This window comes from Mauremys mutica, chromosome 23 (genome assembly GCF_020497125.1).
Source record: "Mauremys mutica isolate MM-2020 ecotype Southern chromosome 23, ASM2049712v1, whole genome shotgun sequence".
Taxonomy (NCBI): domain Eukaryota; kingdom Metazoa; phylum Chordata; order Testudines; family Geoemydidae; genus Mauremys; species Mauremys mutica.
This window is the reverse complement of record NC_059094.1, coordinates 14,380,039-14,395,551: the sequence shown is the minus strand read 5'-3', so window position 1 is coordinate 14,395,551 and position 15,513 is coordinate 14,380,039. Positions and strand designations below refer to the sequence as shown.

General features: G+C 52.3%; 1 protein-coding gene across 18 annotated transcripts in view; it reads left to right on the top strand.

The window, feature by feature from the left end:
- MACF1 (microtubule actin crosslinking factor 1) overlaps nt 1–15,513 on the top strand; it is a 236,991-nt gene that overhangs the window by 71,996 nt on the left and 149,482 nt on the right. For 7 of the 18 annotated variants that reach the window (XM_044997589.1, XM_044997588.1, XM_044997594.1 and 4 more), the window contains exons 3-5: nt 139–228; nt 5,883–5,960; nt 8,061–8,153. In XM_044997589.1, the coding sequence (XP_044853524.1) occupies nt 139–228; nt 5,883–5,960; nt 8,061–8,153 (261 nt within the window). Of the gene's footprint in view, nt 1–138; nt 229–5,882; nt 5,961–8,060; nt 8,154–13,510; nt 15,288–15,513 lie in introns of those variants that run through there. The other 11 variants (XM_044997579.1, XM_044997585.1, XM_044997584.1 and 8 more) reach the window with 3 other exon arrangements.

Genomic DNA, 15,513 nt, shown 5'->3' with positions numbered 1-15,513 from the left:
GTGGAGTAAGGCTGGCTTTATAGTGATCTGCTGGGGCGCTTTGGAAATGGGAGCCCGATTCCCATAGAGAGAATGTGGGAATAACCATTTTAAATTAATGAAATCCCTGAAAATTCATCCTCCTCCTCTGCTCCACAGGTGCGCAAGCACATCAATGACCTGTATGAAGACCTGCGAGATGGGCATAACCTGATCTCTCTGCTGGAGGTTCTGTCAGGAGTGAAACTGGTGAGTTTCCAAGTTTGCTTAGGAACGCTGCTGTGGCTTTCACCATCAGAGACTGGATCCTGCCTTCTCCTCCTCGCTGCCTCCTGCCGTGCTAGGGCGATCAGCATTCCTTGTCACATCCTTGGTTTTGTTTTAAATTTATTTTTTTACATCTTCATCATGCTGGTTTCCTGGATAACACCTCACTATGGGATTAGCTTAAAGGTGCCTAGGATACAGGTGCATTCACTCTCTTAGTCCCAAATGCATATGAGCCTCACAATCTACTCAATACACCGTGTGAATACAAAGGGGCAGGTTTAGCGTCACTTTCTCCTCTCCAGCGCTGCCTGCTGATTTTCACACTAGACCTCTCTAAATATTTGTTAGTCTCATTTTAGAGGCATTGGTTAACATTTTCAAAAGTGCCTAAATGACGTAGGAACCGGAGTCCCATTTTCAGAAATGACCTAGGTGCTAAGCAACCTAAATCTCACTGAGTTTCTGTGAGGCTTAGGTGCCTACGCCGGGTAGGTGCTTTTGAAAACTTTACCCATCGTATCCAAATCTTTCCCGGCGTTAAGTCCATTGACTTCAGTGGTGCACAAGCAGGGATGGATCTGAGCCTTTCTGTCTGTGGGTACAGCTACATAGCAAAAAACAAACAAACCCCAAACCTGCAGCAGGAGTCTCTGAGCCCAGGTCAAGTGGCTTGAGCTCACTGTACTTGTGCTACAGGGCTAAAGACAGCCGTGTTCGGGCTGGGGCTGGCACCTGGGCTCTGAAATCCAGCCAGGAGGTAGGATCTCGGCGCTCAGGCTGTAGCTTTAGAGGGAACGTCTGTTCTGCTACTTTCAGCCTTGTAGCGAGAGCCCAAGTCAGTTGACCTAGGTGTGGAGATTCACTTTTTTGTTGGTGGTGGTGTTGCTGTGTAGACCTACCCTATGAATCGGGGAGGAGAACTGAGACAATCTGACCAGCGTCTCTCACCTCCTTGGGACTGCCCAACTTATTCGGAAACCGTGCTTAAATACTGCTGCAGTGCATCTCTGTGTATTTAAATAACAAAAGGATGGTGATTCTAGCTGAAACTGTTTTTAGCACGGTTTGTCCAGCTAGTGTGGAAGGGCAAAACTGATTCACACTCTTATTCTGTGCTAGTCCCTGCCTTGGCAGAACACATTTTTGGAGCAACTGACTCAGGCGTTTGCTAAAAATAGCAGAATAGACGTCCCCACTTGGGCTGGAGCCTGAGCTTTGAGACCCTACGTCCTCGCTGGGTTTCAGAGCCCCGGCGCCAGCCCTGGCCCGAACATCTACCCTGCTGTCTTTAGCCCCACAGCACAAGCGCAGTGAGCTCAAGTCACTTGACATGGGCTCAGAGACTCGCTGCCGCGGGGTTGTAAGCACACTGGAGGGCCATATTAGGTGTTTTTTAGCTGGCATGCCGTTTAAAGACAGTCCCTTCATTCAGCAGATGAGAGCTGTGTGAGCCATGCTCTTTCAGAGATGTCCACATGACCATTCTAGCAGGAAAGCTGAGTGCAGCGCCAGACACATCCAAAGACAGGCCTTTGCAGAGTCTTACAAGAATTGCCTAAATGTTGAAAATCAGCGGGGTTAGATGCGTCCGTGCAGCTGCAGATAAACTTGTCTTGAGCCATTTAAATTGCCGGTTTGGAGTTTCCTGCTTGTGCTCGTTCTCAATTTAGACACCAACCTTTGTAGGTTTCTCGTGTCCACACTTTTCCATCTATTTTCTTCAGGAGCATGTTAGGCTTTCCTGTCACGTGCTCAGCAACCACTCTACGAGCTGGATCTGTAGAGGTAGATAGTTCTCCAGGATGCAAACATCTTCTCTGGCATCTGGGGCAGAGTAGAATCACTTGTCCCTTTTTAGACCAACAAGCACTTGGAAGATAATTTTTGGTGCAGCTCAGAGGGAATTATTGTAGTAACCCCTAAAATAGGATCTGTGTAACTTACTCAGCTGCCCTCCTGAAATGCCAAACTACACTTTGTGGGTGTTGGATTTAGATGCTTCAAAGGCCTATCATGCCCCTCCCCACAACATTTTTGACTTTTGGAGTGAGTTTTATCCTAGGGAAATCTCTGCTTAGGCAGCCTATACTGTAAATCACATGTAGGTAGGCAGAAGTGGTTGGACTGTTATAGATACTGTGGTATCGTTTGCTGCAGCTAAGACAGGAGGAAATCTTAGAGTATTCTGTCCTAAATGTTGACGGCACTGTCTCATAGGCTTTAAGGCCAGAAGGGACCATTACACATGACCATCTAGTCTGGCCTCCTCTATAATACAGGCCATAGAATTCATCCAGTTACTCCTCAGATGAGCCCAGGAACGAGTATTTGACCTAAAACGTGTTGTCTCTGAGTTTCCAGCTCTTGCAAAATCTACTTTAGCTCTTGCCATTGTGTCTACCTCGCTAGTGTGAATCAAGCCCCAGTAGCGTTCCCAGGGGAGACGCAGGCAATATCCAGGATAACCAGCTAGTCTTCATGTTCCTTTTCAGGGGAGGGAGGCCGGCGAGCAATGTGTTTCTTTTTCTTTTCCCATGTGCTGCATTTTTAGTTCCTTTCTGTTTTTCTGTGACTATCCCACTGGTGTTGTCTGTGCCACGTTTGTTAGCAAAAGGACCCTTCAGGCCAGAAGACCCTCCGCCTGGCAAAAGCGCCCTCCTGGCGTCGCACGAGCAGTGAAGAGCAGGAGGAGGAGGAGGATGGTGATGCAGTAGGTTGACTCCCTCCTGGGAGCAATGTAATACAGACTGACACTGGAGTGCCATCAGATAGTCCAGCTGTAACCAAGCTTTGCATAGGGCACACAGGGTATGTCTACACAGCAAAGAGAAACCCGCTGCTGGCCTGTGCCAGCTGACTCGGGGCTGTTTCGTTGCTGTGTAGGCCTCTGGGTTCAGGCTGGAGCCCGAGCTCTGTGACCCTCCAACCTCTCAGGGTCCTAGAGCCCAGGCTCCAGCTTGAGCCCTGACCTCTACGCAGCAACGAAACAGCCCCCAGCCCGAGCCCCACGAGCCTGAGCCGTGGTGGCTAGTTGCTGTGTAGACATACCACAGTGGCCTCTGACCTTCCCCATCCTCAGGTTCACGTGGGTTAAAGGAGAATTCGCTATAGCTCCTTTCCACTAGCAGCTGGTTCTTGATCACGGATAATAAATTTCCCAGAAGCACATTTGACTAGAGGAGCGATGTGTGGGGTGTGTACCGGGGAAGAGGAGAGCGAAAACGAAAAAGCAGCTAATCCCATATTCCTTCTGGACAGTGCGGTGGTAAAGTTAACTGGATTATCTGAGAGTGCATTACAGTGTTGGTGGTCTGCAGTGTGAGAATGCTGACCCACTTGCTGTGAGAGCATGAAATCTGTCTATACACGGGGGAGGGGAGGGGGAGCACGCTCCTAGATGAACCCCTGGCTCTCACGCACCCCCAGATAAAACCACTGGGGTCCTGCACGCTCTTGGATGGGACACGCATTGTTCTCTCCACTCACATGGAGCAAACAACCTTCAGGATGAATCATCTGATGTTTGCTAACTGTTCTCACTGCATGGGGATGCTCTGCCTTGTGTACCACACCCATGTGCACTGGGTACAGTGGCTTTGCTGGCAGACAGCAGGGATTAACCTTGCATGATAACAGATCTGTTTTTAAGCAACATATTCTCAGTGTTTTTGATGTGGAGCGGCCCCAGCTCCAGGCGGGCCCAACCTTACCCAAGCCAAGGATTAAGCCAAAGAGGATTGCACCTCCCCAAAGGAAGAACGAGAGCATTCTGGCTGGTAGAAATGATCCCATTTCTTACCAACCCTCTCGAGCTGGGCTGTGCCTTCCTTCTCTACAGCTCTCTTCTCTGCTCCCCCTCCCGAGCCACTCTGGCAGCTGCAGTGGCCTGGCACAGGAAATGACTAGCGTGTTGCACCTCTCTGCCAGGGGCTGGAGCATAGGCAGACCTTCCTGTGGCTTTCCTCCTCAAACGAGGAATGAAATGTGCTTTGTCTTTGCTGGCCCAGAGAGTCTCTTTGCTGTTACTGATGCCTCAGACAATTGCCACCTCTCGTTTTTGTATTTAGAAGCCATTGCTTCTTTTGAGTTTCCCACCCCCAACTGCCTTCCTTTCCTAATTGATTCAGTGCAGAGCTGGGCTTGTGGGCTGCCTCTGAGTTTCTGCACACGATCCGCCGTTCAGCAGAACTCCTACCCCTTCCCCAAGCCCTTGTTCAGCCCAGAGTTGCTATTTGTAAATGAATCAGAGTAAACGTAGATGTTGGAGCTGGGTGGGGCTGGTGGTTGAACGGGACTGTTTGCTCCTGCATGGATCACAGACTCTCACTGGCGCAAAAACCACAAGGAGTCCAGTGGCACCTTAAAGACTAACAGATTTATATGGGCATAAGCTTTCGTGGGTAAAAAAATCTCACTTCTTCAGATGCAGAGCAGCCGCCCCTCCTTGTGCATTAGCGAGAGATTCACGGCAGTAGCCCAGCGTGGATGCTGCTGCGAACATTGGCCAGTAGCCTGACTGTGATTGGTCAGCTCCCTTGGAGACAGAAAGCGCTGAAGTCCATGTAGTAGTGAAACAGACACAGCTGGTGCTGAAGCCTGTGCTTTCTCCTCCCGGGTGGAGTCCCTGCCCCAGCAGTCTATTCGCTATTGCACTGCACACCTGGCAAATCACAAGGCCGCTCTTGCTCTCATCTGGGCCTACAGGACTCTCCCACCTGCGGGCAGGTTGGCAGCAAGGCGGTTCACTTTAGTTCAAACTCTCCCCTGTCCAAGCGGTTGTGCTGGTAGCTGAGCGTAGGGCGTACGCCCAAGCGCACCCCTGTGGCGGAGCAGGCTGGCCTGACCGCATGAGCCCTCAGTGCCTGTGGCTGTTTCTGGTTTAGCTCTGCGTGGGCAGAGGCAAGGGAACAAAGTGTGATGCTGAAACTAGGGGCAGATGTTGAGGTCGCAAGTAGAGCGGCCAAGTCGGTGTCTGTGGTCAGGTCCATGGGTCGATGGGTGGGCTTGGGAGCAGGAGATAGTTACTGGAGGGTCCTATCTCCACGCCCCAGCATAGGGGATTTGTGGGATAATAAAGACTCCCCTGCATAGAGCAGGACAGTGTTAAGCAGCCAGAAAAGGAGGCAAGAGGCCACGGCAGTGTATTAGCAGGAAAGACGGACGCATGTTGGTGAAGTGTGTTCACCGTATCCATGAATCTTTGTGATCTGCGTCTTTCTAGGCTTCCTCCTTTAGGCCCTTGCTTTGCTGTTATGGCGACACACTCTGGGAGTGAATTGTTGTCTCCTGCTCAGATCTGTCGGTGCCTCAGCTGTTAGGTTGGGGCTGAGAGAGGAGGAGATGGCCGTGCTCGGTGGCACATTGAGTGCACGTTAGGCCGAGCAAGTGTATTGAATGTCATGATCTTTGCTCAGACTTCGAGGGAACATAATTAGGCTGGTGCTTGGAATCAAGTGAGCTCCCCCAGTCCTCAGCGAGAGGGAGGGTCTCTGTGGGTTCTCATACGTCCTGTAGGAGGCTTAGGAAGTGCACCTGGGGGAAGGGGTGGAAGTGGGTCTGTGCATGTGTATCAAAGACACCCTAGTTCTGCTGCCATGGGCCGGCTGGACTGACGTACTGCCTCTGTTTTGCAGCCACGTGAGAAGGGCAGGATGCGTTTCCACAGGTTACAGAATGTGCAGATTGCTCTGGACTTCCTGAAGCAGCGCCAGGTAAGAGCCGGGCTGATGCTGACAGGTCACGCTCCAGTTCTGATCGTGTTCTGCGTGTTCTCACTGCGCCACCTGTGGGGTGTGCTCTGATTCCCGCTGCAGCTTGTGCCAGGGGTGTCACGAAGCACTATCCCTGTATTTCATCCCTAGGGCATCTAGATACCAGTCAGTGGCACCACTGCAGAGTGTCCCTTCCCTTGTGGGTGCTGAGAGTGCTCAGGGCCATCCACGCCGCCTGGAGAGGGGGGATCAGAATGAGGCGTTTTTTTCCCAGGAAGCATTTGCAAGTGTCTCAGATGGATACAACCCCTAGACCCCCCTGGGTTCCTGTGTCCCAAAGACTTTGTCTTGGTCAGCTCCGAGTGCAGTGTAGGCTTGGGAGCTCCTCTGGTGCCCTTAGGATAATGTTGGCCCAGGAACAGATGGGTGTGACCTGGCCATGAATAGATTTAGGCTAGCAGTGAGAAGACGGTTTCTAGCCATTGCTGGAGTGAGGTTCTGGAACGGCCTCCCAGTGGGAGTATTTTGAGCCAACCAAACTAGTTTGAAGATGGAGCTTGGTGAGTTTTATGTCAGGGTTGCCTGAGATAACTAGGGGCTAGATCCCGTGACACAGGAGGTCCCTTTCTGTCCTATGTTTCTCCCCCTTCCCAGCATTCAGGAAGTGCTGGGCCCCTGAGTCTGGTCTCTGTTGGGCAGTTCCTCAAGTGGATGTAATAGACCCTCCTTATAACCAGCCAGAACTCACAACCCCTAAGCAGAGGGATGTTTCCAGCGGTTCCCGCTGTTTGCAGGTGAAATGCCTGCTGCTCACGGGGCGGGGGGAGTCCTGTCCTGCCTGTTCTGTCAGTCCTCGGTCATGACGCACTCATGATGAGTGACGATGCTGAATTCCAGCGGTTGTGCCAAAGCAGAGATTTACTCCTCTGGCTAACCGAGGGGTGCTGAATAGAGCTGCCCACCTACCCTCCCTAGGGAGGGCACATACCTTAAACGCTCCCTAGCTTCTTGGTAGAGATGTTTTGCCAGAGGTGCTAAGGAGCATGTTTACACACACACACACACACACACACCTCTGAAGTGCTACAGCATCGCAGCAGAGTGCATGCTGGGATACGCCTTACCCAGAATGCTCTCTTAGTGATGCCCTGGAATGTCAAAGGTGCAGAGTTTGGGGGTGGGCGGAGAAGAACTGCCGGTATCGCAGGCTCTCGTTGCTGAGATCCTGTGCCTGGAAGTGGGGAGCATTACTCCCCCTCCCGCCTCTCCTCTCCCCCCTCCCCCCGAGACACCCCTCCTTCTGGTTTCAGACATACCAGTGCCCACCCAGGTTTCTGTTTGCTGGTAGCTCTGCAGATGGTGGTGATGCTTTGTGTATTTATGGCATCTTTTATGCTGGGGATCTCAGCTACACACACTGGTTCCCCCTCAGAAGGCTCCTGTGAGATGGGCAGGCATAATCCCAGTTTAGGCACAGGTTTGGGTATCAAGAATGGGTTCCATTCCCTGCTGTGCCACAAGCTTCCCATGTCACCTTGAACAAGGCACTTCACCTCTCCCGTCTCTCCAGCTGCAAACCTGGGGATCACACCCTGCCTCTCAAGGGTGTTGTGATCTCGGGCTTAATTCCTGCGCTGATTGATTTTTGTGGTGTGGGTGGGGGTGATTGAGTTCGGGTGTGCTCTCCTAGCTACGTGATGTGCTTTGTAGATTTTAAATTATGCACAAGTGCCTGGGAATGTGGGGGCAAGGCACTCTTTGTAGAAACCGAAATAAGACAATGCTAGTAAAGCATTTGAAGGTCCTTCAGTGGGAGGCACTAGGGAATTGAAAAATGGTTATTTCAATCCTTCTTTTACAGAAAAGTCATGGATTGATTTTTGCTCCTCATCACGCAGCGAGTCACCGGCAGGGCTGGGAATAGAATGCTGGAGCCTTGAGACCCTGTCCCATTCTCTGGCCAATAGATTGCACCAGCTAGGTGCACGTGACTGGTTTGGGGAGGGCAGGGCGGTGGTGAGGTGGTTGGAGAGAAGTCCCTTCTCTCTTTGTTGAAGCATCTGGTTTGAAGTTTTGACAGCCCCTGGTGCTTCCCTACAGGTGAAGCTGGTGAACATTCGCAATGATGACATTACAGATGGCAACCCGAAGCTGACCCTGGGGCTCATATGGACCATTATTCTCCACTTTCAGGTAGGGATGTGACTTGTTGAAGGGCATGGAGCGGAAAGGGGGACGTGTTTGCTCTGGCATCTGTCTGGAGAACATGAGTATATTTAATGATAATGCCGTCATACAGATTGGTCTGAAGGATTAGCATATATAGCAGTGTCATGGAGACTAGGCCAGCAGAGAATAAGAATTCCCTTCTCTGGTCATTTACATAATTAAATCACTAATGATGGATTGTGTGTGCTGTGGCCCTTTGATTGGCACCAAGGTTATTGGCAGTTGCTGTTTGCTCAGCTGAGCTGGAAAGCTGAGCCCTCCAGGGCTCTTCAGCGCATTGAGCAGGGGAAAAAGGAGAGTAAATTTGGAGAAGGGTGTCTGGGGAGTGTGTGACTATGACATTCCAGGATGTCCAGTCCAGACCAGTGCGGAGCTGGGACCCCACTTGCCCTGCACCCTCGGGTGCCTTGCAATGCTTTGCTGCTTTAAGTCCCAACCTGGGCTCCTTGCAAACAGCCAAATAGAATGCAGGTCACCCCCGGATTGTCTGTGTATAGCTGCAGCCTTCCAGCACACTCCAGTCACCCTCCGACTTCCACCAGCCTTGGTTACCACCTGCAGTGACCCCAACATACTCCCAGTCCCAGATTTCCTCCCCCAAACGTGTGTTCTGCATTGTCCAGCCCTCTCCTGGACAGTCCAGATATTGGAGGTCCATTGCCCATGTACGGGGTCAATGTACAACAGTTTCCTACCCTAAATGGAGATACCGTCACAGTTCAGTTCAAAGACAACACCAGCTTCATTTTGATTGAAGAATAAAACAAGTTTATTTAATTACAAGGAGAAAGATTTTATGTGAGTGGAAGTTCGAGGCACTAAAGTCCGAAATGGTTACAAGAGAAATGAAGAGAAACTTTCCAGTAACTAAACGTAACAAACTAGACTTGGTTCAAGATAAATTCTTACCACAGGTTCCCAGCAACATTGCTGAGAACATTCCCAAGCCAGGATCTGCCCCCAAAGGGCTGGTTTCTTTTGTCTTCTTTGATGAAAGAGAGAGAGAGCTGGATAGGCAGAGATACCAGGCCAGTCACCCTTTGAAATGCATTTTCCTGAGGGTTACCCCTAGGTAAAGTTCATTCCAGCCGGGAAGAGAGAGACTTTCTGGTAGTGAAAGAGGTTCCATGCTGCTGTTTGCTAACATGCAGACCGGTCTGTTCCTGCCCCTTTGCTGTCTCAAGGACCTTGTTTACTACTTATATGTAAATTGAGGTAAACACATATTCCTTTGTTTAAGATAGGCCTGCTTAATCACTTCTGCCTGATTGGGGCGAAGTGGGTTTGAACATGTGCTGCCAACGTCATCTGGGGAATTCATAATTTTACATATAATGCTGCTACACACATTTCACCTTGATGGTGTTGACCAGTGAGTTATTAGTTTTCACAATACAAGGCATATTATGTACAAGGATTATTATGATAGTGTGTCAGGTTTGAATATAGGGGTGCATTCGGTTACAGTGATCTCACGTTTATACAGCAGCCTTCCTTCCAAAAGCTCTCTGTCCTTCACACACTCTCCTCTATGTATCGTTTGTACAGTCAGTTAGTAACCACAGCTCCTTTCTCTCGTGTGGAAGACAGCAGCCGCGTGGCAATGCAACTCGGCAGTTCAGGATGTGAGTGGACGGGACCAGCCCATCCAGCTGAGGTTGCAGGAGGAATTTAGGTTGGCAGAGTGTAATTGCCCAGGTGGGAGTTGACCATGACGCTGAGATTCGCACCCCTGTTCTTACAAAACACGTCCCAGGGTCTCTAATGCCACAGGCCGTCAGGACATCAGTCTTAGATGGCAGCAGAAAGGCAGCTCATGCGGCAGCACAGGGCCCTTAACGTCACGCTCGTGCGTTGGTTCTGTGTCGGCTTGGATCGCCGTGTTTGAGGCTGAGCAGGAACGTGGGGGTGCCAGGCATGCAAGCTGCTGCATTGAGTGCTGGCAGTGAGATTTGGTGTGATTGAGTGTCTTGGGTGGAACTGCAATGTCAGAGCGCCGGGGTGCTGTCAGGCACAGCAATGGCAGGCTGGTGGAGTCGGGAGAGAGGGAACGCCAGCGCCACAAGGTGGCCTGGGGAGCTCCTGTGCTTCCTGCCCTTTGTTGGCAGCTGTTCTCCACAGGATTTGAGTTTTCCTCACCGCGGCTCTTTGGGTGGACAGATGAGTTTCTGAGTGGCATTCCTCCCTGCAGAGCTCCTCTGGCCGTGGGTGACCATTGTTCACGGGAGTGCTAGACCCACACCCATGTAATAGGGGTAATCCAGACCCCTGACAGGAACTACATCATTCTGCTCCGCGAGGGCAATCCCAGCGCCAGCTGACTGAAGAATAATTTGGTTCTGGGGAGTTTTATTTGTTGGTGGCAGCCCAGTGGCCACAGCTGCCTGGGAGGAAGCCGAAGATTTTCACTGAGCAGGCCTCTCTGAATCCAGCACCCTGGAGCCGCCTGTAACCAAACCAGTTTCGCTCCCCGTTCTCTGTGCGTATATGCAAGTCCGGGTGGCATGTATTAGCCTGTCCTGAGCATTCCTTGCCAGTCTCCCTTGGCAGCTGTTGCACTTCTGTGATGCAGGGTGCTCTGGAGCTGTGTTGGGGTCACTGACTTGGCTAATTTTTGCATTTCTGCCTGTGGATACAGATTGTGATTGAGTTTTTGCGTGTCTTGTGGCTGTGTTCTTGTTTGGTGGTTTGGCTAAGCGTGGGCAGCTCTCTAGGGCACGGTGTGTTTATAATACACTGGTCGGCTCCCTGCTTCTGCAATGGGTGGAGGTGAGAGGCTGTATGTTGATGAGGAATTAACACCACTTCATCAGTCACTTGCCTTCATTGTCAGTGCAAGTGTCTGCCTGTTTTAGTGCATTTGTCTGCTTCCTGAGGGGACCCCCAGCACCTGGCTAGAGGCGCGTAGTGTGAGACCAAGGGGCCTTCGCTGCCATCTCCGTTCCCGTGCGAACAAATTCCTGAGAACTGCTCCATTCAGTGAACCCACTGGGGAGACTCCTAGCAAATGCACTGAAAAGAGACTAGTGATTTTAGGTGCTCAGTTTGAGACATCTGAAAGGGGGCTTGATTTTCAGAGGGCAAGTGCTCAGCGCTTCCTGAAAACCAGGCCCTGCCCCTTTACGGGGCCTTAAGCTGGGTGCCCGAAATCACTAATCTCCTGTTGGAAGTATTAGCCTGGGGTCTAAACAATCGGGGCCTCAAGTTGAAGGAGTCACTAGTTACTTGTGAAAATCCTGCTCCCTCTTTTAGAGTGAAACCCTCCTGGCCGGTACAGGGGCTAAGAGCTGGAGCATCCACCCGCATTTCTGTTGCCAGCTCTCTGTCCTGAATGACGCCCTTCCTGTTCGCTGGGAAGAAATAGATGGGCCGCCGCTGAGACGGGCTTTGCAAAGTTTGAGGTGTTCACACTCATCTCTAGTCAGAGTCCACAAGGGTGCACAGCCAGGGCTGCAATGTTGTGAAGATTTTAATATAGTCCCTTCCAGCGCCTGTTGGTTAACTTGGTTAACTCTTGGGAACTTGAATCTTGGCTTTTAGGGGTATGTCCTCAGGCCACCCTGATGGCAGATTTGCACTCCCTAAATTGGATGCATGAGTGTATCTATAAATCTGGGCCTAAATGTGTCGACTAGACTCTCACTAGAGTGAGTGCTGTGGGCGTTGGAAGCCGTAAGAGTTGAGCAGGGTCAGAACGCAAAGCAGACTGATAACTCTTACGGGCGTGAGGTATTCGGCCTCATGTTATTTTTCGGCCATAATTATTTCTTACTCCTGTGTGACCATCAGCTCGAGCCCGGACCTCACTCCAGCACTGAGAAACAACATGAGTGAATTCAAGCCCTAAGCAGAAGGTGAATGAACTGCCCTTGTCTGTATGTGGCCACCTCCTCTCCCTATTTCCTAAGACCCTACAAAGTGAGGTGCCAACATTCAGAGGCGAGGATAGAAAGGGGCCCCTTGCCGAAATCTCCCCCGTGGTTCCTGTTTTTTCGGCTCGTTTTGGCTGTCTCGGGGGACGCTAGGTGGTGCTGCTGCACTGCAGTGGGGCTGAAGGACAGGGCTGGGTTTCCAAGGGAGTGTCCTGCAGTTCTGAGGCAGACGGATGGGAGTGCCGGAGCCACCCGGCGGCACTGTCCTGGAGCCGATTCGGGCTTGCTCCCTCCCCAGTCAAGATGTGACAACCTACCAGCCGTGGGGATTTGCTGAGGGAAGCTGGTCTGGCCCAGGCAGATTAAGCGCTTACAGCTGGGCCTGCTGCCTGGGCTTACATTGCCTCTCTGCCTGGAATAAGGAGATTTCTTCTAGGGATGCAGCTCTGTTGCTAACCCCTTAATCTCGTTCACGTCCTCCATATCTGAAAGTCCCCAGCCCACTGCTGCAAAGAAACTGCTGAGGGGCAGTGCAGCATCCTGCGCTTCGAGCGGCTGGTGCGATTCCTGCACTGCAGGCCTAGCGACCATGACTCGTCTCCCCGTTTGCTGGGGGGCTGGTGCAAACCCTGCGCGGGAGAGGTGGGCCCGTAGTTTGTTTTGCCTTTTCTCTTGACACCAACAAGCCCCTTGCTGGTTGAGAGGGGGCTTGGAAGGAAACGAATGAAACCTCAGCTCAGGGGCACTAGGAGGGAGCAGCCCTAGGAGCTGGTGTCTCTGGGTTTGGGACGCTGCAGTTGGCCACTCTGCTGTTTGCTGCTCTGCCATTGGGGTCTGTTTGGCGGGCAGAGGGCGGGGTGGCTGCTGCAGGCGTCTAGTGCGTGACGTGCATTTTGCTACAAGGAAGGGAACGGTCAGAGCTCCCTATTCCCACCCAGCCAAATCCCCACTCTCTGGGGAGGGGTGGGGCAGGCAGGGTGCCGGGTTTTAGTCACACAGTGCGTGTGTGTGTTGTGGAGGCGCTCTGGTCCCCATCGTGTGACTCTGCGAAGGGTGGAAGGGTGCTGGTGTGACCTCCCCGTGGCAGCACTGGGCAGAGGAGCTTGAGTTCACCTTGGGGATGCGGGAAGAAGGGAGGATGGGCACTAAGTGCACTCTATGCTCCGCCATCGGAAATCACACTAGGGTGTGTGCTGCTGACCTAACGTTTCAGCACCCAGCGACTCCCCTTCTCTCACGGTGCCCGAGCTGCTCTGGATTCCTCGGCTGTCCTGTGCGGCGAGAAGGACGGTTAACCCTTCGGGGAGGTTCCACTCCCGCCGTATGCTCCTCCGCTGTGATTGGAGGAAAAGCAGCCTGCCTATAGCCAGAGTGGAGCAGGCGAAGGCTGTTTATTTGACAACCGTCAGGAATACAGATTCAGAGTAAACATCAGGCGGTATGAGCAGACCCTCCGAAACGCTTTGACCGTAGCCCGGAGGAATCTGTTTCTGTGTAGGGGCAGGAATTTGTGGGTGTCCCACACAGCGTTGGCCATGGGATTTCCCGTTGGTCTGCAGGCTGAGTCTCCCCGTCTCCTCCGTGCTTCCCCCTACTTCTCCCCACCCTTTTCTTTATGCTACCTTTGCTCAATCTTCCTTTTTCTGACTTCCCACCCTCCTTTCTCCCCCCACATCCTCCCCCAGCCTCTCCCTCCCTCCCTCTCCCCCGATTTCTGTCTGGTTCTTGCTTTCTGTTTGTGTTACCGAGGGCAGTGCTCCAATTACCTCATATTTGGAGAGAGAAAGCTGCAGCCAATCCGGTCTCTGTCTGCTTTTAGGTCAAGTGATTTCTGAACTGCAGTGAGATGCTTTGAATTTGTCTTGTTGCAGCTCCTAGTCTGTAAGATGGCTGTCTGAAACAGCAGCAGCTGGGAGCGACTCCGTGTGTGTGAGTGAGGGTGAGAGAGAGAATATGGGGGATTGCCCGCAGTGCTGCGTGTTTTAAAATGTGCATCTAAGCTGATGAAGCTAAGGTCAGGATTTATCCAGGAGCCTGGGACCAGCTTAGCTGCATTATTGCTGGCATTTTCTGCTCGGAGGAGATGGGGAATTCTCTGGGCTGCGTTAAGGAACCGAAAGAACAGGCTGCTGGCCCAGGAAAGGCTCCTCTGTCTCCCCCCAAAAGGGTTCGTTTTAAACGGAAGCGGAGGGGGAAGAAGAAGAGAACGGTGCCAGAGGCAAATCCCAAGGAGCAGCCCTTGCCTGGCCGGGAGATTGCTGAAGATGGTGAGGCACTGGAGAAGTTCAAAGTACAGCCTCAGCAGGAGGGAGGAGAGGAAATTGCCAAGACCCTGCACCAAGGCACTTCACAGCCCCCGGATCCTAATCCCAGCTCAACTCCAGAGGCACTGCCTCAGGGTCTCCTTGTACAGGTGAAAGAGAGATTTCAAGGGGAAGTCCAGAAGGCTCAGCTGGTGGTTGAGCACTGGCCCTCAGGGTCTGGGGGCAGGAGGGGCTCCCCTGAGGAGGGCACCACAGTCATTGCACGCCTGCTAGACAACCCTGCGGAGGAGAACTGTGAGAAGGCTGTGAGCAGGCTGGTTGAATTTCAAAGGACAGGAGCTGGCAGCAGCAGAGCTGTGCTGTTGCCTTTACAAAGGGAGACTGCAGTCAAAGACGACCAGAGGAGGGATGAAGACCAGCTCGTGTCCAGGTGTAACGCGGTGTCTAGAGAGGAGCCAGCGGGCGGACGAGGGCCAGAGAAGCCTGCAGCTTTGGTGGAGGCTGGCAGGTCTCCGGAGGCCTGGGATACAGAAGAAAGGAATGAAAGTATTTCAAGTGCCACGTGGACAGGTTCATGGTTCGTAGAGCCAGGCACCATCTCAGAATTGTCCACGCCGTCGCCCATGGTGGACCAGGTGGAAAACCAAGGCTTTGAGAAGTCCCAAAGGCTGTCATTGTCACGAGAGAAACCTGCCCTCAAGGGGGGAGAGGGCTCCTGGAGCCAGCCTGGCACTAAACTACCTGCCTCTCAGAGTGACTCTTCGTTCAGCGGGCCGACCACCAGCACTGCCCAGCGCTCCTCAGGATATGGGAGTGACTGGTCCCACCAGCCCACCAGGGATATTGTAGCCACTCAGATCTCGGGGTCCATCTTGGAAGATGGCTGCACACCCCTTGCACAAGAGGACAGCCAGGTTCAGAGGGGCAGGACGGAGAAGTCCATGAAGCCTTCTGGAGGAAAGGTCAGTGCTTGTATTCATTTCTTTCAGAGACGGGGGGGGATGCTGTCCTGAATATCAGTGAGCCAGCCCAGCCCTCCATTTCCCAGTTGACTCCAGTCTGCTTAGCCCTGTGTCTAGCGCTGTGAATTACAGCCACACACGGAGAAGTGGCGGGTTAAGCATCTGTCTCCACCCTGAGGAGCTGCATGGCTCTGGTAGCCCACAGGTGTGATTTGCATGGAGATCT